General features: G+C 51.8%; 2 protein-coding genes across 2 annotated transcripts; one reads left to right on the top strand and one right to left on the bottom strand.

Moving 5' to 3' along the window:
• Positions 1–4,466: 4,466 nt before the first annotated feature.
• On the bottom strand, positions 4,467–6,930 carry TSPO2 (translocator protein 2). The gene is made up of 4 exons (XM_029945245.1): positions 6,793–6,930; positions 5,556–5,745; positions 5,043–5,184; positions 4,467–4,794 (listed from the first exon to the last, which is right to left on the bottom strand). The coding sequence occupies exons 1-4, from the start codon at positions 6,797–6,799 to the stop codon at positions 4,594–4,596; spliced, it is 540 nt and encodes a 179-aa protein (XP_029801105.1). The 5' UTR covers positions 6,800–6,930; the 3' UTR covers positions 4,467–4,593.
• A 2,365-nt stretch (positions 6,931–9,295) lies between these two features.
• Positions 9,296–20,964, top strand: UNC5CL (unc-5 family C-terminal like). Its single transcript, XM_029945243.1, has 9 exons — positions 9,296–9,380; positions 13,425–13,869; positions 14,382–14,682; positions 15,352–15,614; positions 16,236–16,337; positions 16,600–16,667; positions 17,491–17,591; positions 17,739–17,852; positions 19,291–20,964. The coding sequence occupies exons 2-9, from the start codon at positions 13,473–13,475 to the stop codon at positions 19,493–19,495; spliced, it is 1,551 nt and encodes a 516-aa protein (XP_029801103.1). The 5' UTR covers positions 9,296–9,380; positions 13,425–13,472; the 3' UTR covers positions 19,496–20,964.
• The last annotated feature ends 1,541 nt before the right edge of the window (positions 20,965–22,505 follow it).

Raw genomic sequence — 22,505 nt, 5'->3', positions numbered from 1 at the left:
AACATTAATCAGAGTTTGAGAGGAGACTTTCAGCACTTCTAATGCGCGATGTGTGGAGCAGGTGCAGGTGAAGGGGACAGGGGATTTCTTGGTGCTCCTGTGGGCAGATAATTTCTGGGTGTGCCGGGGGATGTTGAAAATAAAGAGTGGAGGGATGAATGAGGCGCCTAGTGTGACAAAGAGGGCTTCTCCGGGCTTGCACACTAGAACAGTGCGCTTTGAGGGACTCGACCTGAAGAGAAGAGTGGGAGGTCCTGATCTGAGGGCGTCCTGACCAAAGCCAGGCTTTGTTTGGATATAACTTGCATATGCCCCTAAAGAGAATCAACATTAAGTATTTAAAACAGCAAGGGTCTTGTGCTTGTTTTCCAGAACTATAAGAAAGAGGACTGTGAAGCTTGGCTTGGGGTGCAGGGGAATTCCAGGAGATAGGTTGGATGTGGCCACCACAAAGGAAGACTTTGGAGCCCTGGCCCAGACCTGACAACACTCAGGACTTATGCTGCCACCAGGACATCACCTCTACCTGCCACTTCCTGTGCTCCGCCCCCTCCAAGCCAGGTTGACCAAACTTTGTCCACTGGACCTACATACACCTATTAGTCTACCCACCCGCACCTGGCCCCTGGGTGTCTCCATTCTGCAGACTTGGCAAAGGGAGGAGGAAGGCGGGGTTCTGCGGAGGGAAGGAGGGGCAGGGATACAGTAGAAAGAGATGTACCTCCTCCTGGGGTTGCTGTTTCACCTGGTGCAGCTTCCTACCTCTCCAGGTCCTGGGGGAAGGGCGGGATCTGCACAGCCCTGGAGGAGCTCCCTCTGCCCTGCCCCCCGCTCCAGTGGCTCATACTCACATGCCATGTGCCCACGCAGAGGCAAATGGGAAAACACCACTCAGGGACAGAGAAGTGCACATACATGACTGGGATGGTGGAACCCCAGGACTCATCTAGCAAAGACAGAAGCCAGCTCTGACCCTGTTCAGGCATAACTCTAAGTAACTCTGATGATCTAGGAGGGGCCAAGGGCAGTGTGTGCTCAGAACTGGGAGGTGGGGTAGGGTGAGGTCGAGGTGTCCAGACAGATTGGGAGAGTAAGACATTAAAGGCTCCCACCCAGGAGCCAAGGAGCAGTGCAGAAGAGAGTTTTAAGGGTGACTTCGAGGACAGAGGATGAGAGTTTGATGTTGGTGTCCTGCCCTTTCTGGCTGCTTCTGCTCAAGGCCAGGAAGGCCCTGAGATTGGCTCATCCTGTCAGGCAGCCTTTTTATTCCAGGATTTGGGACGCCACCCAAACCCAACTTTCTTCTAGGGCGGCATGTCCAAAACTAGAGGTATCTGGGTGCCTGAGTCTGTGGATTGGCTTGCACTGGGGAGGGCGAAGCCAGGCAGTAGGCTTGCATGGACTGTCCTCTTCTAGGAGGATCAGTTAAACTTCTAGAAGTAGCTGGCAGCACAAAACTAGCAGCCGACATTTATACTGTCTGTAGAGATGATGACAATGAGAAACAACTCCAGGTGTTCGCTCCTCGAGGTCCCACGGCGATGACGGATTGGGGATGAGAACCCAGGTGGCATTCTCAATCGCTATTTATAGATGATGTTTAAAACAGTCCCACGTATAAATGAAGTTATACATTCAACTAAAAGCAGCTTTAGAAAATTTGATTGAGGTGAAGACAAAATCCACCTGAATGTGTGATCTACAAAGCCAGTCATTTTGTGTGCGTGACACTGGTCAGGCTAGCCCACAGGCCCGAGGAGGAGGTCACTCGCTGTCCTGGCTCTTGGGAAGTTTGGGAAATATTGCCAGGGTCTTGGAGCAAGACCGGTCTCCAACTGTGGTGTGAATCAGCACCAGGTGGCCTCCGGGGTCCCCTCCTAGAAAGCTAACATTTATGGAGCACTTCCTTTGTGTCAGACGAGTTTTTACTCATTATCGCCTCTCTTCTTCCCGACAGTTCTGTGAGGGGCCTATCGCACAGCTGAGAAAGATGAAGCCCCGACGGTGAGGTAAGTTGTGCCGGGTTACCGGTTCATAAATGGCGGTCTGTATCCACGCCCAGGGTGGCCTGTCTCCGCGACCAGACCTGCAGACCACCTCACCCTATGGCCTTCATACCCCACGATGATCCAGTTCCTGGTGGGTCTGGACCAGGAGATCACGGGGCCACACTTTGAGAACCACTCTGGCAGCCATTTCATTCAGGCTAAACATTAGAACCATCTGAGAAGTTTCAGAAACTATTAAATACCGTTCCCTTCCCCAAACACAGGCTTTTTCAATGGGTCCAGAGCCGTCTAGTGGGTGTGAGTGATGTGCTGGTCAGCATTGTCTTTTAATGGGACAGTGTGTTCCTTTATCCAATTAGTAAGACCTATGAACACCTGCTCTGTGCCCTGTGCTGCCTGGGGGCTGGGGATACAAAGGTGGGCGGGACACTGTGTGTGCCTTCCAGGACCCTGGGTACTGGACCCGCCTGGTTGGACACAGCATGCCCTTTCTGGAAGGAGGGAGGATGCAGAATTTTTCTTGCCTGTTCTCCTCTGGTGAGCTCCAGAGCGAGCCAGTCCCCTCCAATGTGAAGTCCTTCTGGCTTCTCCCCTGTGTGGTCCTTTGCCCTCACCTGAGAGGTCAGAGCTGGTTCTCCACCCAGAACTCAGCTCCCAAAACACAGGTTGTCAAAGTGAAGAGAGCCCTGAGAGACCACCCAGATGTGATGCTCTCACATTTTAGGGAGAGCGGACACAAGTGCTGGGCTCTTGTTAAATCTGAAGGTGCCTGGAGCCCACCTGGAAAGTTCTGATTCTTAGGTCACTGGTGGGGTGGGGGTCTAAGGAATATGCATTTTTCATAAATTCTCAAATGGCTCGGCTATACACTCGGCAGTGGTTCTCAGGAGGGTTGCCGGAGGCCCCGGGGGGTTTGAAAAACACAGACGCTGAGGTCCATACCTAGAGAGTCTAGTCAACACTTTTGAAAGCTCCTATGCGAGGTGTCTGGGCCTTCAAGCTGACCTTGGTTAGAGTCTGGGGTGGCAACCCCAGGGACAGTCACTCTTTGCTGCCACCAGGGCCTTGAAATAAGAGGAGGAAGGGCACCTGGGTGGTGCATTTGGTTAAGTGCCTGACCCTTGATTTTAGTTCATGATCTCATGGTTCATGAGTTCGAGCCCCACACTGGTCTCTGTGCTGACAATGCGGAGACTGCTTTGGGATTCTCTGTCTCCCTCTCTCTCTGTTCCTCCCCTGCTCACTCTCTATCTTGCTCTCTCTCTGAAAATAAATAAATAAATATTAAAAAAATAAAGTTCAAAGGTCTTTATTAATTAAAAAAAGAAGCAAGAGGAGAAGAAAAACAATAGGAGGGAAGAGATGAAAAATAAAAAAGGAACAGATGAAAATAAAGAAGCCAATGAGAAGATGTGGAAAGAGAGAAGTCTGGACAAGAAGTCCCTGCTGAAATCACTCATCAGCACTGAAGCATTCATCTCTTTTTCTTAATGTTTTCTCTTATTACAATAGTTATTAATGATTCTGAAAATTAATAGTAAAAAGGTATATGAAAACAAAAATAAAAAATGATCTATAATCCATCTGAACAAAGATCATCACACAAGATCTTAATATGACATACATAATGTATACTATATTGTGTAATATAATAAGCATAATGTAATATGATATTGTTAGACATATTACAATATTGTTATTAATATAGAGTTATTAAAATACAATGAAATAGGGGAGCCTCGGAGGCTCAGTCAGTTAAGCATCTGACTTTGGCTCAGGTCATGATCTCACTCATGAGTTTGAGCCCCGCTTTGGGTTCTGTGCTGACAGCTCAGAGCCTGGAGCCTGCTTAGGATTCTGTGTCTCCCTCTCTGTCCCTCCCCTCTCTCTCTCCCATCGTCTCTCTCAAAAATAAATAAACCTTAAAAAATAAGACACAGTGAAATAAAATTAAACTATCCTATAATAAGACGTATATATAAACTGGGCACATATAATCAGCATTCTTTTTTTCTACCTTATTTGCTTTTTTGTTTGGCTTTTACAGAACTTATCACAAAGATTTTGTGTTCCAGGCAACTGAAAATCTAAGTCCTAAACCCCTTGGCTCGATGCAGGAGGGCGTGCGAGTTGAGCAGAGACTGGGTGTCCACCCTGCCCTCCCCGAGCGTGCACTCCTGCGTTCATTCCCGGCATGCGCTCCTGCAAAGGCGCGGACAGACACTGCTACCCTGCTCTGCAGCCCTAGACATCGTGTACCTGGATATCCACTTCACATAATACCCTCAAAGTTAGTAAAGGATTTTATTAATTGACGCCACTAAATTAATTTATTAGTACAGGATTAGTTAATTCATATTAAGTGTAAAATAAGTTGCCTCCCTTTTTTCCCATTTCTGAAATCGAATGGAAATAGCCACCAGGGGACATGGGACGGTGACCATACTGGGCTGAGTCGTGGTCAGGCATTCATCGCTCCCTGGCCCCCCACCTCCCCTCTCTCCAGAATAGCCCCACAGCCCTACTTGCCATTCTCTTCTGCCCCTACCATGGCCATCCTCCCTCCTCTCCTGTCCCTGGTGCCTCAGTCGCTCTTATCTCCCACGGGCTGAGGCTGCTGGCTTGTACAGAGGCTGTCCCTCCAAAGGCGGTAGGCGATGGAAGCGGTCACGGTGAGCCAGGCCAGGTACGGCAGCAGGAGTATGGCAGCCAGCTTGTTGATGGGATGCCAGATGAGCGCTGTGCTCACCACCAGCCCGTAGAGCAGCAGCAGGTGCAGCAGGGCCTGGAGGGGGGTGGCAGTGAGGGCAGAGCAGTCAGGCAGGCTGTCCTGAGAACTGAGCCCTCAATCTTTCTGCACCCCGGACCCGGTGAGCCAAATTCCTGAGGTCTGGGTGCTTAACGGGAGCTCTGAGAAGTATGCCCACCCATCACCTGTCAGCCCTGCCTTGGTCGCCTGTGTTGTCTGCCCTGGGGGCCCGGTGGTCTCACAGCTCCTACACTACTTCCACTGAACCACACCGCGTGCCTTACCAGACCATGGCTGTGGGCTACAAAAAAGAGATTCAGGACAATCCAGCTGATGGCAAGCTGCACAGCATAGAGGCCGAGTGGCAGGGCCAGGGGCCGCCCGAAGCCCCCACCCAGGTCCTTCCACACCAGGTAGGAGGCATAGCTGCAGAGAGATGGTGGCAGGACACTCAGAGGGAGGATGTTCCATGGCAAATGAAGGGAGCCCTCAGGCATAAGGGCTCTTGGTTACCGAAATGAAACCCTCTGGGCTGTGAAGGGGGCAAGAGTGCCTAGGGATCACTTGAGGGCCAGCGAGGAGGTGGTAGGAGGAGCCCGGGCATGGTGAGGTGGGGGGAGGCAATGGGGAAACTTGGAGAGGGGGAAGAAGAAGGCTGGCTGGAATCCTAGGCAGGCACAGAGGGGACCCGTCCCCCTGCCCCACTTAAGCGGCAAGATGGCATACTATCCCTTTAGAGGCCAGAAGACAGCAGTAGTTTGGGTCCAGGGCCCACGGTATGAGAAATGGGTGCTCACCCCATGACAAAGTAGATGGTTATCCACCCTGTCATCAAGACCTTGTGAGGAGGGCACCAGGGCGGCTTCTTTGGGTTGTCGTGCCAACCAGACATTCGAGGGGTGAGCAGCCAGACCAGGATGGGCCCCAGGTTAGGAAGAGCCACAAAGATGGTTCCTTGAGGCTGCATTCTCCTCACAGAGACCAAATCTAGGACGGCAGATGACACACTGGTGATGGGCGTCCCCCTCAGTCCTCTCTTTGCGTCTGTTTGCCTGTCTCTGCCTCCTACCTGACGCTGTTTCCTGGCCAGAGCCCCTCACAGGAGGTCTAGTCATCGAGGCCCTTCTCCCCAGCTTGGGCCAGCTTCTGGGAGCCTGCACTGCCTCGCCCTTCCTCTGGCCTCTGTGGACTTGCCTTCCACACCACCCATTTGGCACACAGAGGGTACCGTCCAGTGTTGATAACCGCTTCTGAGTGAAAGGCTCCCTTCCCCCAGCACATATCTTACTCCTAGAGTTCAAGTCTATGTATGACTGTCCTTCCTGCCTCCCATCGTGGGTGGCTCTTGGTCAGGTACACAGCAGGCCCTTGACAGGGACGGTGCCTTAATTCTGAACTCAGCCACGCTGATATAACCAACCATGTTCGGAAAGGCAGGAGCCAGGGATCCCTGGGGGTCTTTACTAGTCAAGAATGGGCCAGCCCATCCGCCCCCAGGCTTATCTCGATATACCAGACTGGTAGACTTGGGGAGGCCCACCCAGCCTCAGCTGCTGCCCGAATTCGAACTCAGCCGAGCGACACCAGGCTCCTTTCTCTGAAGCCTGCCCTTCAGGGCTGGAGAGGTCCCTCCTCCACTTTCCCCTTCCAGAGGGACAGAGCCACAAACATAAGCACCCAGCTTTCTTGTGGCCTGACTTCGCAAGGCAGCATCGGCCTGGTCTTTGGTTGAAAGGCCTCCCTAGTCATTTGCATGTGGCCTGGCACCTCAGTCGCATGTGGAGTGGTACACAGACCCTCCTCCAGCCAAGGCCACCACCCATATCATTCTTCTCATGCTGTCTCAGCCTCCTCCCCATGTCTGCCCGGACCAGAAGGAAAACAAGTATGGTTGGTTACTCTCAGTGTCCTGGAGTGACTGCCTACTTGGTCCTTTCCTGTCAAGGGTCCCTGTCCATGTCCTAGAGGTTCCAGAGACAGGGCTGACTAGCCAGCTTGCCTGTGCCTCTGTGTTTATATTCCTCTGGTTCTCACCGTCCATTTGTTCCTCTTCTGTCTTCTTGTCTCTTGCTCCCTCTCTTTCTGTTTTTCTGTCCAGCACTGGAGGCACCTTCCGCACCCTCCCGCATCAGGAGAAATCCTGTTCTCCACCCTCCTCGTGTCTCCTTATTCCCAGGCCTGTGTTCCCCTTACCTTAGGCAGCACACCCCTCAGGCCAAGTACCCGATACTATATGTTGTGTGCAAGGCAGAGGAGGGTGGGGGACGGGAGAAGGGCGGAGTGAGGCTCCCTTCTGGCCTGCCTTTCTCCAATGACAGAGGTGGTGGCGTTGGCTGGGGAGTATGGGTGGCTGACTGCCTGAATGGTCCTAAAGGGTTTCATTTAGCAGAGGCCTCCCTGGTCTACTAGACTTGGCCTCTGCGGTGGACCCCTTGATGGAAGGGTTGAGGCTGTGGCTTTGTGAGACCTCAACTTCCTGGGCAGGCTCAGCCCCAGGCTACAAGGCTCCTGAAACCTGTGGTCTGCACTCTCCATGAGCTGGTTTTGTGTCCATGGGGGTGGTGAGGACCCTCACATTTCCCAAGGACTTTTCTGTAATTGGGATTATCCCCAATTACAGTGAGGCAAGCACCAGCTTTGGAAATGAGTTCATGATATAAGGACGCAGCCTCTCATTATAGCCTAGTTGGCATGGGCCTTCCTGGCTCAGAACTGGAGCTTCATGGATTTTCACAAATCCCTATAACTTCATGACTCAGAGGAGAAAGCAGCCTCCTGTGTGACTCAGATGGAGCTTTGTCCAGCAAAGACTAACAACTGCCCTTTTTGTCCCTATGAAAGTTCCCAGCACCTCTTCCTTGCTAGTCATTTACTCATAAGGTCCCCTTCCCAGATTGGCTGCTCTCCATTGCTCCATTGCCCCTCTCTCCACTTCTGGGGACCTGGGCACCCCTGGGAGGTGTTTACCCCAACTTCTCACTTCTACCCCAGGGAAGGTGGCAGAGGGGAGGGGGTTGCAGTCAGGGACAGGAGAGCTGGCTGGAAAATCATTAACTGAGATGAAATCAGTGGTGGTTACTTATTTTCTATGAGATAACGGCGGTGGGGGGGGTGCTGTGGAGTTTACCATGGTCCTCAACTATAGGAGGCCAGCCCTCGGTGACAAGAATTACCACTCACTGAGCACCCATTTTGGGGCAAGCATGTTACAGTTATTAGCTCAATAATGACCATGCTTATCTCTCACGAGGTAGATACTATTGTCTGCATTTGACAGACAAGGCAAGGGAGGCTCAGAGGGGTTGGGTAATTTGCCTAAGATTATACAGCGAACAGGTGAGTCACCTGTGTTCAGTGTCAGTAGACTGGCTCCAAAACATTCCCTTTGAGCTGGTCTACACATTCATCCCACAAGTCTTTTCTTCCTTCCTTCCTTCCTTCCTTCCTTCCTTCCTTCCTTCCTTCCTTTCTTTCTTTTTTTCTTTCATGTTTGTTTGTTTGTTTATTTATTTAGAGAGAGACAGGGCACATGAGCAGGAAAGGGGCAGAGAGAGAGGGAGAGAGAGAATCCCAAGCAGACTCCACACTTACTGGCACAGAGCCCAGTGCAGGGCTCAAACTCACAAACCATGAGATCATGACCCGAGCCGAAGTCAGGAGCCAGGCACTCAACCCACTGAGCCACCCAGGAGTCCCTCAACAAGTCTTTCTTAAATACCTGTTATGGACCAGGCTGTACCAGGAGCTAAGAGTACAACAGCAAACAGCTGAAAAAAAAACAACAAAACTATTCATCTTCACAGGGATCCTTCATTCCAGTGGCCCTATCTTTCCTAGGCAGAATTTCTATGAAAGGACTCAGGCTGGCAAATAGCCCAAAGACAGCTCTCCCCCACCCCCCATCAAGTGCAGTGTTCCTGCCAACTCTGAGTGTGGGCAGGGAGCAGATAGGGGAACACCCCAATGCTGGCAGCACCTCATGAGTCGTTAACCCTCTCAGTGCCTCCTCTGTCATCTCTGTGCAGGAAATGGGTGGAACTAGGCATTGTCTAAGGTCCCTGACCAGCGGCATTGGCATCATCTGGGAGCTTCTTAGAGATGCAGACTCTTAGGCTCCAGCTCAGACCTATGGAATCAGAATCCACATTTTAACCCAGTACTTCGTGTGGTTTGTGTGGACGCTATAGTTTGAGAAGCTCCTGTTAGGGCTCCCTCCTCTTACCTTCTGCCGGCTCAATAGCCTCTGGCCAGGGCCACCGCTCACCAGCAGAGGGCATTGTAGGGAGGCGGTAACCTGTCCCCAGGTTTTCTCTTTCTCTGTCTCTGCCCTCCCAGACCCAGGGGGTTAAGTCCTCTGACTCCTGGGATCCTCAGCTACTCTACTCCCCCGCCTTGGCTGGACTTTGCCAACAGACAGGGACAGACTCCCCCACCCCTCTTTAGGTCACTGGGAGGGAGGACTTTGCCGGGAAGCTCCGGGCCACTCCTGCCCAGATTCCCCGCCCACCTCCACTTGTCTACTGTGGAGTCTGGCCCTGTGGAGTCTGACTGCTCTGTTTCCCAGAGAAGGAACTGCTGTTCTTGGATGAGCCGGCAGCCTCTGGGAGCACCCACACAGTAAGGTGAGCACCCGGGGGGCCACCAGAGGTGGGGTGGGCATTGCAGCGGAGCCACCTGGGGCACCGGGAAGGAGCCAGGCCAGCCAAGCCAGCCCTGCCAGGGTGTGGAGAGCCTCCGCTGGAAGAGGAGAGGGGAGAGGGCAAGTACCCAGGGGCACGAGGACCCGGGAGATATGCACCATAGATAGGAGCTATGGAGATATGTACTACGCTGAAGAATGTTGCCCGTGACAGGTTTGGATTCATCCATCCCGGTACTTTTGATATGCTTCGATAACGAGATCTATCAGGGCTTGAGCTGGCATGGTGAAGGCTAGTGATGTGGGAGCACGGTTGAGAGTTTCCTCAAAGGACATGAGTAAAGCTTTGCATCAGGAGCCCAGATCTTTGTGCGGGAGGAGGAAGCTCCCTAGAGACAGGTGATGGCAGCATTCTAAAGGACTCTTATCTTGGGGACCTGCTACCTGGGGTGAGCTGGGGTCAGGAGCAAGACGAACTGGAGGCATGGGTAGTAAGGAGTCAAGGATGGGGTTGGGAAGGTCCAGGCTGCATTTAGTCGGTTACCCTGCCATAGATTCAGGATCTACCTCCTCTTGGGGTTCGGGGGTGGATGGAGTGAGGGCCCAGCAGCCTGGAGAGCTATGAGCCTGGGAGAAAGCTGGCTGAGCTGGGGGAGAGTTAATGAGTGGGGTTCCCATGAGAGGCCCCTCCAGGCTTTGGGGAGCAACAGGCCAACTCTTCCAGGTTGGGAAGCTGGACCAGGAGATTCTACTGCGCCACTCAATGGGGCGGAGGGGGTTTGGACTCTGGTCTTTGGAGGCCCCAGCAAGGTTGTTGCTGCAGAAACAAAGCAGAGTCCCTCCTTTCTTTCATGTTAGCTAGCCTGTCTCCTGCCATGGGTCCCTTTGTGGGCAGGGGGCGGTAGGGGCATCGCTCCCTGTGGAACCGAGGATATGCCTTTAGGTGTTTTTATTTATTTTGACTTTATTTGTGTTTCTTTCTCTTGCAACTTGATGCTTTCTAGAAGTGGAAAGGCAGAGTGACCCTGGGGGAAAAGAACGGGCCTGGAGAGAGAGGTAGTCTTTCTGGAACACGGCTGCTCTCTCTGTTCATCCTCCCCTCTGCCTTCACTTGTAGCTTAATAACCTCCCGTACATCCTCACCGTGGGGAGAAAACTCGGCTTCCTTATCTATGACATGGAGATAAAAATAACACCTAGCTCACAGGCTACTGTGAGGATCAAATGAGTTAGGCCCCACAGAGCGCTCTAACACGGTGGTGTGGAGTAAAGCTCCATAAAAGTTAGCTGTTACTATTGCAGTTATAATTCCAATTATCTTTAATGTGGAGGAACCTAAGGAAACGGATGCACTGTAAGGGGAGGCAGGCTGCTCCCACCCCCCTCTCCCACCAGATCGGGAGCCCTGCTGGCTTGCCTGCTTCACTGTGTGCCCTGCGGGAGGCTTGGCCGGAGCACTTTGTTTGCAGGGTTGAGTTTTAAGGCTAAAGGAACAGCGTCATACCTTCCTGCCTGTCCACATTTTCAATGCGGACACAGGTGGGTGGGGAATAGATCCCACCCCAGTCCTTAGCCCTGAGGATACAGAGGAGTTTCTTCCCCTGCCTGGGAGAACCTAAGGAAAGGGGCTTGGGTTGTGTGGGTCCTGAGGAAGGAAGGAAGAAGGAGGGCAAGGGAGGAGCTGGGGTGTGGAGGCAAGGCCCCAGGGCGGGTTGGGGCTTGAGGGAAGGGGCTGGGGACAAATGGATGTCAGAAGCTTTTCTAGTGCAGACCCTAGTGAATTAACCACAGGGACCTCAAGGACGTTGAAAGAAGCCATTAGATCAAAACTCAGCTACAGAGTGAATGAATCACGTTTTCTCAGAAGCATCTTGAGAACTGTGTAAGACATCCTCTTTGTGAAGACTGAACTTCCCACAGTGTGTGGTTCCCGTGTTCTGAGCACCAGCCTGGAGGGGTGGGAAAGCCACGCGTGACGGCACGTGGTCAAGGGTTGTTCGGTAAGGAGGGATGGTGGCAGGGGGAAACTTCCGAGGGGTGAGACTGTCAAGGGGGAGGTGCTGTGGAGCAGGAGAGGGGGGGTGTCCAGATGGGTGGAAGAGGCAGGTGGGGAGAACAGCAGGAGGGAGCAAGGACCAGAGGCTGGAACCAGCCAGGTGTGGAGTGCTGGAAATTAAGGGAGGAAGAGGCAAAGTATGAGCGGGAGGCGGTACTCTGAAGGGCCTCCGAAGATGTGGCATCCTTATGGGGAAGCTGCTAGAAGGGCCAGGTTTGAATCCGAGGCCCCTGCTAGTAACCAGGGGAGCAGGCAGTAAGTGCTTTGGCCCGACCTCAGTCCAGCCTCACTGGAGGCTCCCATTTGTCTTTTTCTTTCTCTTTTTACTTCCACTTTTGACTCTGTTACCCCTGCCATATTTCACGTATCCCTGTGAGCCACCTTTGGACTTTTCTGGTAGCAGGTGGGGGGGGGTGCGTAAATAAGGAAATGTATTTGGGCAGTGTTTTGTCATCTCCAAATGCTTTTCATGTGATCTCATGCTATCCTCACAATCGCTCTGCTCTCAGAGGTAATTCTTTTTTCACTTTGGATAGCTTGTAAAAAGAATGACAAAGTTAATATAAAAGGCTTGGGGTGAAAAATTCAAATACAGAAGAAAAGAGTTTGAGAAAATGAATGGAAGGTCCTCCTTTCCACCTTCCACCCTCTCAATTTCCTGTCTCTTTTGGTAGTGAGGGGTGGGAATAGTTTGGGGTGTATTCTCTCAGCCCTGCATTGCCCAAGATAGGAGACACCAGCACATGTGGCTTCTGAGCACTTGAAATAGAGCACACCCCAATTGTGACGTGCTGGAAGTGTATAATACACACGAATTTCAAAGACCTAGTATGAAAACAGAATGTAAACTATCACAATAATTTTATATTGATTTCCTCTCAAGATGATATTTTGAATATATTGGGTTACATAAAATATATTATTAATATTAATCCCTCCTGGGGTTTTTTTGGCCTTTAAAAATTTTTTTAATGCTTTTATTTATTATTGAGAGACAGAAAGAGATAGAGCATGAGCATGGGAGGGACAGAGAGATGGGGAGACACAGAATCTGAAGGAGGCTCCAGGCTCTGAGCTGTTAGCATGTAGCTCAATGTGGGGCTTGAACTCCCAAACTACAAGATCATGATCTGAACCGATGTTGAACGCTTAGCAGACTGAACCAGCCACCCAGGCTCCCCTTGGCCTTTTTAAAAAATTTTTTAATGTTTTATTTATTTCTGAGAGAGAGACAGAGACAGAGTGCAAGCTGGGCAAGGGCAGAGAGAGAGGGAGACACAGAATTAGAAGCAGGCTCCAGGCTCTGAGCTGTCAGCACAGAGCCTGACGCAGGGCTCAAACCCACGAGCATTGAGATCATGACTTGAGCCAAAGTTGGATACTTAACCGACTGAGCCACCCAGGTGCCCCATCCCTTGGCCTTTTTAATGCGGCCCCCAGAAAGTTTAAAATTACATTTTTGGCTTGCAGCATTTTAACTGCAAAACACTGCCCCAGACCTTTCTCTGTAATTGACACACATACACCCATATATATGTATGTATACTTGTATATACTTCTGTTATCTACATTAATGAGATCAGAGGATGTCTACTTCTCTGTGACTTGCCTTTCCACTAAAAGACTTTTCTATGAAGATCAAGATGGATATTCTGACAGATGTAGAAACTAAGGCACATTAAACAACATGACAAACTCTGTCAGCCACTGACCAATGCAGCATTTGGATTTACATCATGTCTTCAAACCCAAGCTCTTTCTGCCTCAGAAGAGCTTAATTTGATGTAGTAGGCCATGGGGAGCAATGGTAGGTTCTTGAGTAAGACAGAGAGGTGAGGTTCCATTAAAGGAATTGATGGAGGAGTCACTGCAATGAAGACAATTTGCTCCCTCAACGCAGCCACTTGGGGGCCAAGTCTGGGCCGCCATGACATTAAAGAGGTTTATCTGGCACTGACCTTTGTCCTCCAGGTCCTTGGCCTTGGCTGGCACAGGGGTTCACGGGGCTGGCAGCATCGAATGACCAGGCGGATGTGTTCCCATGAGTGTTCCTTCCAAACCGTCCCGTTCCTACTGCTGGTGGGGGTCCCAGTGGCAAGTGCCCTCCTTCTGGTCCAGTGCCTTCGATGGCACTGCCCTCGCTGGCTACAGAGGGCCTGCCGGAACCTGGATAACCAAGGGGAGCCAGTGTCCCATCCCCCTCCTCTTCCAGAAAATGAGTCCCCAGGGCAGTGCCTGCCAGCCACGCTGCCGGAGATGGCTGCCTTCTACCAGGAACTGCACACACCCACTCAAGGCCAGACCGTTGTCCGTCAGCTGATGCACAAACTGTTGGTGTTTTCGGCTCGAGAGGTGGATCACCGTGGCGGCTGCCTGATGCTCCAAGATATGGGCATCTCTCTGCTCATCCCACCAGGTAACAGCACCATCTCCCTTCTCATCATGAAGCTGCTCGTTGCGCCTTGTACAAGGGCATCACTCCTGCGCGAGCATCATTCGTAGACATTCAAAAATTGTTTATATCTTTAGTACGACTTTATTGACTCCAAAGATGGATAGATTACATACTTTTATGACAACTTCCTGACAGGTGGAGGTAAAGTGCCTGGTAATAATGAACAGTGTGTCATGACAATTCTCAATAAAGGAAAGTGTCTGGAGCAAGAGCACCTTTTGCAAATGCGCAAATTCCCACAAGTCCCCTGTGGGCTAGCACCGGCCCTGGAAGGAAGGAGGGTGACTTGCTAAGGATTACACTACAAGCCAGCTCACAGTCTTTCTCTCCTTCCACACTGCCTTGCCCTGTGCCCTGCTAGGCATCCTCTCTCTTTGGCTCCTGTCCCACCTCCCCTCCCACTGTGGCCTGGCCCCTTCTGGGGTGGCATATGCTGCCTGCCTGGCCCATCTCTCAACTCTTGTTCTCCCCAGGTGCTGTGGCTGTGGGTCGCCAGGAGAGGGTATCCCTGATTCTGGTGTGGGACTTGTTGGATGCCCCGTCGTTGTCCCGAACCCAGGGGCTGGTGAGCCCTGTGGTGGCATGTGGCCCTCACGGGGCCTCCTTCCTGCAGCCCTGTACCCTCACGTTCAAGCATTGTGCTCAGCAGCCCAGCCACGCACGTACCTACAGCAGCAACACGACCTTGCTCGATGCCAAGGTGTGGAGGCCCCTGGGGCGGCCAGGGGCCCACACCTCCAGGGACGAGTGTCACATCTACCTCTCTCACTTCAGGTAGGCCTGTTGGCCCAGTCTTCCTGTCCATTTTCACTGTCTGCCTCATCCTTATCTCTCTGTATAGACTGCCCTTGGATCTATTCTGGATGGCCCACAAATCCCTTATTCCCCTGTGTCCCTTCCTGGTCTCTCTGTCCTAGTGGGTAGGGTAGCTTGTTTCACACAAAACCTGTCCAGGACTATGTGGTCTCTCTGCCTGTCTACAACCACAACCCCAGCCCTCCGTCTGGAAGGGACCTGACCCATCCCCGTCTTTGTCTCTCTAAAACTGTCTCTACCCTGTGCCCCTGTTCACGACTGTCCCTGAACTGTCTAGGGCCTCCTGTCCTCTCCAGTTCTCCAGACCCTCATGGCTGTCCTTAGCTCTGTCTTTCTAGAATCTTGGGCTCTTCTGCCGCTCCTCCCCATCCCTGAGCAGAGCAGGGCCAGCTGTGTGTGGGCTCTCTCGGAAGCATAGTGGCCTGGAGCCCACCTCCCCTCCCTCCTGTTTTGGAGGATGCTAGCTGGCTCTTCTCCTCACTCAGTGATGCTCACTGCGAACTGACTCCCCGCCACTTCCTCCCTATCCACGCCCTGGACTGCTCTCCTTGGCTCCTAGCACAGGAGGAGCCTGGTGGCAGGTGCCCGGGGATCCCAGCCTCCCCCTGTTACCATCTTCCTCTGCAGCCTCTACACCTGTGTGCTGGAGGCCCCCTCGGGCCGGGAAGCCCGCAAATGGCTGCAGCTGGCTGTGTTCTGCTCACCACTGGTGCCGGGACAGTCCCACCTGGAGCTGCGCGTCTACTTTCTCAACAACACACCCTGCGCCTTGCAGTGGGCCCTGGCCAACGAGCAGCCCCACGGTGGGCGCCTGCGCGGGCCCTGCCAGCTCTTTGATTTCACGGGGGCCCGAGGGGACCAGTACCTGAAGCTCAAGTACATCTCTGAAGGTGAGGGAGGTTCCGGTTGGGAGGCACTAGAGGGAGGGATCTGGACCTCCCCCTGGGTAGAAATCTGAGACCCACCAGTTTCTTTCAGAGACTCATGGGCAGGCAACAGCTTCCAGGGGACCCCTGGTTTCTGTGGCGGCCTCCAAGAGCCCCAGGCTCTGCCCACTTCTGCCCTCTGTGAATGGGCCCCTCTGTGGGAGGATAGGATGATGCAGGGGTGGGGCAAGGGGAGGAGAGGCTTTTACTATCCCACCTGGCTGGGGCCAGTGTCTGAGGAGGAGTCCTAGTCTTCTCTGCCTTCCTTCCTCTGTGGCACTTGCTGGTGCACTTGCTAGAGGGGCCTGGGACATCTGTGTGGTTTGTGGACAGATGCGTGGCTGCTTCTATGGGAGGTGGGAGGCCCGTGTGCTGTGTGTGTGCAGGAGGTGTGTGGTGCTAGGGGAATGCTGCTCGCAGGGTCTCTGTCCAGGCTCTGAGGACTCCCATCTACTTGAGACCCCCTTCTGCTCTCGGTCCCCCCACTCCCTCCCCACAGCCCTCTGCACGTGCCAGAGTAGGACTGCTATGAATGCTTGTGGAAGACCCCACTTTCTGAGGTCCTCTGCTCTGCCTCTTCCCCAGGTTGGGAGAATGTGGATGAGAGCAGTTACCAGCTGGTTCCCCATCTCCACATCTGGCATGGAAAGTGCCCCTTCCGTTCCTTCTGCTTCCGGAGGAAAGCAGGTAGTTCAGGGGCCCTGGCCCAGCTCCTGCCCTGTCCCCTCCCCTCCCCTTGCCCCCACCCCTCTATAGCTCCCCATTTGGTCAGGGATGCGTGCAGACGTTCTCTAAAAGGCCACACTGATCTTTGCAGAGAGAAAGATGGAGCTTCCTGCCCAATGTCTTCAGATTTCCAAAGCCTTACTGTGGAGTCCCTTTTACTTCTCCTGCCCTCTTACACCAGGCCTTTCCCTCTCATGCCTGCCATGTCCTTTCCTCTTTGTAGCCAATGAGAATGAGGACTGCTCAGTGCTTACCAATGAGATCATTGTCACCATGCACACCTTCCAGGACGTGAGTTGGAGCTGAGGGGCAGAGGGGAAGGGCAGAGCCTGGGGGACTCCTGGGGAAAGTGGCTGAGGGGTCTGGTGCCTAGTAAGTATGGCCCCAATCACATAATTCAGCAGGTGGTTGGCATTCTTCCAGGGGCTTAGATCACCTGACCTCCAAGTTACCCTTTACCCCTGACTCTCTTTTGTCTATCTGTGGACGAATACAGGAGGAGGGTAAAAGAACCAAATCCTCTTCTCTTGGCCCAGAGGGACTTGGGCATCAGGGAGAAGTGATCTCTTTCTAGGTTGACTATATGCATCTGAGAGATGATGTTGTGTATCTTCAGTGTGGACAGCGACCGGGGAGAGCATCTTGAGTAGGTGGAATGGGAGTTAAATATCTGACTCTCCTAAGGGGGAAAGTTTGAAGGAATCAGGACTGAGAATCTTTGGGGAAGCATGGTGGCATCTGGGTGGAGAGTAGGCAGATAGTTCTCAGGTTGTCCCCTCCAAGGAGGAACCAAGGGCTGGAGGGAAGGAGACACATGTGTCTGAGTTCAGGGTCCCTATTTTTGGAAGACTTTCCCCTGCCCCATGACCTCACCCAGACTTCTCCTGGTATGTTAGGATGCACCGTGTTTGGTCTTCATGTCTCAGCTGCCAAAGAGCTCAGTAGGGAAACTTAAAGTTCAAAGTTTTGGGGCCAGGGAAGCAGAGTATGGGGGCTCCTGGTTTCTCATGGTAAAAATAGCTCTGGACATGTGGAATGGAGGCAGGGTCCCTAGTTTCACTCAGGGTGTGTCTCATGATCCCTAAATGGGTTCCCTGACCCTCTGTTGGCTCAGGGTATGGAGACCAAGTACATGGAAATCCTCAGATTCCAGGCATCAGAGGAGGAATCCTGGGCGGCGCCACCCACTGTCTCTCCAACACCCCCATGCAACAGGTGAGGTGGGGTCATCTGGGCTGCTGGCTCGGGGACGTTTGGGATTTCTGCTGCAGCACCCGCAGAGGGCACATACACAATTTGAGGTGTGTGTGGAATGGACTGGGTTTCTCTGATCCTGCCCTCTGAGCACCCCCTGTGCCCCAGGCTGCCTCCAGAGCTCTTTGAGCAGCTGCAAATGTTGTTGGAGCCGAACAGCATCACAGGCAATGACTGGCGTCGACTGGCCTCCCACCTGGGGCTCTGCGGCATGAAAATCCGGTAAGACGGGCGGGCTCTGTGGATGGAAGAGGAGGGGGTGCTGGGGTGGGGGCCTCCCAGGACACCTTGAGGACTGCAGCACAGATAAGGGAGCAACTCAGAAGTCAGAGAATGGCTCCTCTCACCCTGTTCCCCATGATACAGCAGCTCTTTGTAGTCACTGTATTCTTAGTATCTAGGATGATGCCTTGGCTCATAAGTGGGCGCCCAATACATATGTAACAATGAGTCAAGTAACACGTAAGTCATTGGATACATACTGAGTACTTGACAGGCTGTGCCCTGAGGGGCAGAATACAGTCTGTAAGGTAATGTGTATAAAGCATGTAGTTGAGTGCCTGGCACATGTTAATTCAATAAATGTTAGTAATAATGGGGAGCAATGCAATCATGGTCTCCGTCAACAGCAATCAGTAGGAGAACAATTCTGAGCTAAGCTCCGGAACCCAGACTATGAGTGCAGTGCTCAGGAAAGACTTCCACCAGGAGATGAACTAGAACTGGACCTAGCTGAAAGCAGAGTGGATTTAAAAATCACCTATCTATTAAACATTTATCAAGTACCCTCTCTGTCCTGAAAAACCATGCTAAGCATTGGAACACAAGATGAAGGAGACCTGGTTCCAGCACCCAGGAACTCGCACTGCTGTAAGGGATACAGAGAGCTGAACAAAATAAAGCAAGGGTTCCTTGGGCCTTATCATATGCATCCAACATTGCATAGCACATTGAGAGCAAAGACAAAATAGCTAAAGCAGGAATAACAAAGTTGTGTAGTAGCCATAACTAGAGGTCTGTACCGGGTACGTGGGGAGGTTGCAGAGGGTCTCCTCTACCTAGTAGGTGGGAATTAGAAAGGACTTTGGGGAGCAGGTGGTAAGGAAGCGGGGGAACAGCCCTTCTGTTTGGAAGGACTAGCACAACTGGTTGTGAGTGTGGTGTGTGCAAGGTGGGAAGGGATAGGTGCACAGAAGGAGGTTCAGGATGGGGGCAGAAGACAAGGGCAATGCCAAGCTGTGGATGAGCCCAGAGTCTGGAGTGTGGGCTTGGTTAGTACTGGAGAGAGACTTTGAAAGGTTTTGGAGCAGGGGAGAGTCATGGTGAAGCCATAGTTTAGAGCAACTGTTTCCTGAGTGGTGGACAGGGTGTGGTGGCCTGGGAGAGAGGGAGGGGGAGGGGAGAGAGTGTTTGGGGTGGGGAAAATGGAGAAGGCAATTACAGAATGTCAGAGCTGAAAGCAACCTTAGAGGTCCTCTTGTCCAAGCCTTCGGTGAAGGAGGGGGAAACTAGGCCCTAGAGAGAAGTAGCCTTTGAGCCAGGACAAGCTCGGATCTCAAGGTCCCTGGCCCTCCCACCACCCCAGTGCCCTGGAAGGCAGGCCAGAGCTGAGGGAGGGGTGGATCAGGCTCCAGTGCATCACCTATCCCCCACCCCCCAGGTTCCTGTCCTGCCAGCGCAGCCCCGCTGCGGCCATCCTGGAGCTGTTTGAGGAGCAGAACGGCAGCCTGAAGGAGCTGCACTACCTCATGACTGTCATGGAGCGGCTAGACTGCGCCTCGGCCATCCAGAACTACCTGAGCGGGAAGCACGACGGCGGGGGCGCCCAGGAGAACCAGGGCCTGGAGCTGGACGAGAAGCTCTGAGCACCCCCGGGGCAGGGTGGGGACCTTTCGGAGCACTCTGGGCACCCCACCCCCCAACACCGATGGAGCATGAGGCAGCTACTTCTGGCCGTGCCCACCAACCTCATCAGAGCACTCAGATGGTGCATGAGACCAGGGGGTCCAATGTCAGCTTCCCTGGCGGGACCCTAACCACCTGCTTCGTCCTGTGAACAGGTCCCATCCTGGCCGGCAGGGGGCGCAGGAGCCCAGGAGATGGCCCTGGCGTGGCCAGCTTCCTGCAGAGACCAGTGGACTGTTAGGCCTCCCTGTCGGCACTCCTTGGGGATTGACCAGTGCACAAGGATTCGCTGAGCACTTAGTGATACTCAGCATCAGACTGGGCATCACGGGGAATCCTGGGATGGAGGAGATGGGGCTTGGGGCTTGACAGACCCACAGCTTTCTTATGGGAGTCAAGATGCGCTCATGGAAGCAGGGCCAATTCCAAAACAGCAGTGCCTTGTGGTTAGGGGATGTGAGCGTGATTTAGGAGCTGAGAGCAGAGGGGGCGGGGCGTGGGCTGGAGCCGGAGAGGGCTTCATGAAGGAGAAAGGGTTGGGATGAGCAAAGAACAAAGAGTGGTTTGGCCGTCTTTGGGTAGGGTTAGAAGGAGATGGTGGCTGGACTTACAGTGGGAGCCAAGAGTGAGCATGGGTGTGAAGGGAGGGTTCAAGGTCACATGCCCGGCTGTCCACCTGTCTCCTTTGTCTTCCTTTTGTCTATCTTCCCATCCTTGGCTTGTCTTTCTCTCTCTCTGCCATGGTCTCCATTCTAAAACATGAAAGCTGAAAAGAAACTACGAGATTAACATTTGCTTTTTACCTCTTTATCGGGAACTGTATGAGTTTCCAGTGTCTCTGACTCCATTTTGCTATCACCATTTTCTGTAGTCGCTGCATCCCTGAATCTGCCTGTTAGTCTCTGTCTTAGCATCTCTTTGCCTCTACTGAGTCACTGTGCTTGCCTTTGACGGTTTCCTTCACCCTCTGAAACCCTCAGTCATTCCCTTCAGGCAAGTGTCTCTGGGCCAGTCTCACGTATCAAAGGCAATGAAAGGACTCTGGGCTACCCTAGGAATAGGGGTGGATTTTATCCCATGAATCAAGATCCAATTTAGTGTCAGGAAATAAATGATAGGGATTAAAGAACATGCCATTCAGTCACCAAATATTTGTTCAGTGCCTACTACGTGTTAGACACTGTCCAGAAAAGAGATCAGCGGGCTGGGTCCTGAAAAGAGAACAAAGGATTTGACTCCATTCTAGCAGTGCTTTTGTTTGCAAACAGGTATTGTTAATTTATTTTAAGGAAGGGCAGGCAAGCAATCTCTCTGGCAACGCTAACAATTTGCTTTTGTATTTAATTAAAAGATATTAACGTTTTTCTATGATAAACAATATTGTATAATAATAAAATACAAAAATTATCTTTCTTTGTTACTAACTGTATTTTGCTCCAATTGATAAATTTGGATGTGGGTATGAATGGTTTTCTTTGGTCAAATTATAGCAGTGGGGGAAGCTTAGAGGGAAGCATTTGCTTCCGGTATGCAAAATCTTTGTGTTCAGCATGGTAAATCAGTGAGGGCCACTTCCCTTTCTGTTCCAAGTGAGCCTTCAGGGTGGGGCCCGTCCACCTCCTCCCTCTTCCTTGGAGTTCCACCCTTTTGGTTGGTAGTTCAGTCTTCCCCACTTACTTGGCTCAGGAGCAACTATCTGTTCTGGAGTCTAAGTAGAGCTTCCTCCTTTTCTCCATGTCTCTTCCTTGCTCTCCATGCCACCCCAAGGCATCTCTATTGTGTGTTCCTCCCTACCCTGGAACAAGTCATTTTAGAGTTTGGGGTCTTCTGACATTGTGCATCAAAGCCACGGGGGTTTCTGTGCTGGGACAGAATGCCTCTGGCCCCCGCTCTAATTCCTCAGGATAGGCTCACACCTGCAGTGCCTGGAAAAAGATGCTTGGAAATCTAGGGGTTGGTGGCAGGCTGCTCCAATTCCAGAGGCTGGATTCTTCCTTCCTTAAATCAGATCTGCTTGACATGTTTTTGCCAGCACCCTAAGCTGAGAGCTGGCGTGTTCTGGGGGCATTAGAAGACTTAGCACTCAGCCCACGCTACTTAGCACAGCTCTCTCCTCTCTGGCTTCAGACTCTTCACCCTTGAATGAAGTGACCATGTTTGAGGCTCTCTGAGGGCCTCCTTTTGATTCCAACAGCCTGTGCAGAAATGGCCCACTGGTGACCCAGGGGCATCCACTTGGGGAATTTTTCTTCGTGTATTGCCTTTATATAGAACAACTGGTCACTTCTTCTGGCCTCGCCTCCAGCCTTTGTCCTGGTAGGCCACCTGCCTGGTCTCTAAAACACCAAACTTGTGACTTCTGCTCTTACGCATGTCATAGGGCTCATGCCTCAACTTCCTTCTCTTGGGTTCACAGCTGACAGGGGAATGCACTGCAAGGATTGGCCAGGTCTGTAGGGTTAGAGGCCCCAGTGCTCAGAGGTAACCTGTGTCCTCAACACACCATCTGCCTGCTGAGTGACACTCACACTGATGTACAAATTTATGCAGTCCAACAGAAATCTAATGAAAGCCACATATTTAATTCTGTGTTTTCTAATAATCACACATGAAAAGATGTAACAAGTAACAGGTGAAATCAGCGTTAATATATTTTGTTTAACCTAATATGCCCAGAATATTATAATTTCCACATATAATCAATATTAAAATATTAATGGCATATTTTACATTCTTTTTTTTCATAAAGTATTTGGAATCCGGTAGGTAGTTTACAATCACAGTGCATCTCGACATGTATAGAACACGTGCTAAATTTTTGTTGGAAATATTTGATCTATATTTAGCCTTCATAAAATCTACTGCTGAAAAAGTACATTTACATAACATGTTCAACAAGCTAAAAGTTTTCCAAAAATGGAAATGGATATACTGTTAAAATATAAATTCACTGAAATAAAATAAGATAAA

Source organism: Suricata suricatta, chromosome 7 (genome assembly GCF_006229205.1).
Source record: "Suricata suricatta isolate VVHF042 chromosome 7, meerkat_22Aug2017_6uvM2_HiC, whole genome shotgun sequence".
Lineage (NCBI taxonomy): Eukaryota > Metazoa > Chordata > Mammalia > Carnivora > Herpestidae > Suricata > Suricata suricatta.
Note: the sequence above shows the minus strand (reverse complement) of the source record. Positions and strands in the feature narration are given on the sequence as shown.

Excerpts from the sequence above, each read along its gene's own strand:
- TSPO2 (XM_029945245.1), bottom strand. Across the intron at positions 5,185-5,555 it reads ACCATCTACTTTGTCATGGG|CTATGCCTCCTACCTGGTGT; the intron begins GTGAGCACCCAT and ends ATCTCTCTGCAG. Across the intron at positions 4,795-5,042 it reads TAGCCCACAGCCATGGTCTG|GCCCTGCTGCACCTGCTGCT; the intron begins GTAAGGCACGCG and ends ACCCCCCTCCAG.
- UNC5CL (XM_029945243.1), top strand. The coding sequence starts at position 13,473 with ATGACCAGGCGGATGTGTTCCCATGAGTGTTCCTTCCAAACCGTCCCG. Across the intron at positions 13,870-14,381 it reads CTCTCTGCTCATCCCACCAG|GTGCTGTGGCTGTGGGTCGC; the intron begins GTAACAGCACCA and ends TGTTCTCCCCAG. Across the intron at positions 17,592-17,738 it reads CCAACACCCCCATGCAACAG|GCTGCCTCCAGAGCTCTTTG; the intron begins GTGAGGTGGGGT and ends CCTGTGCCCCAG.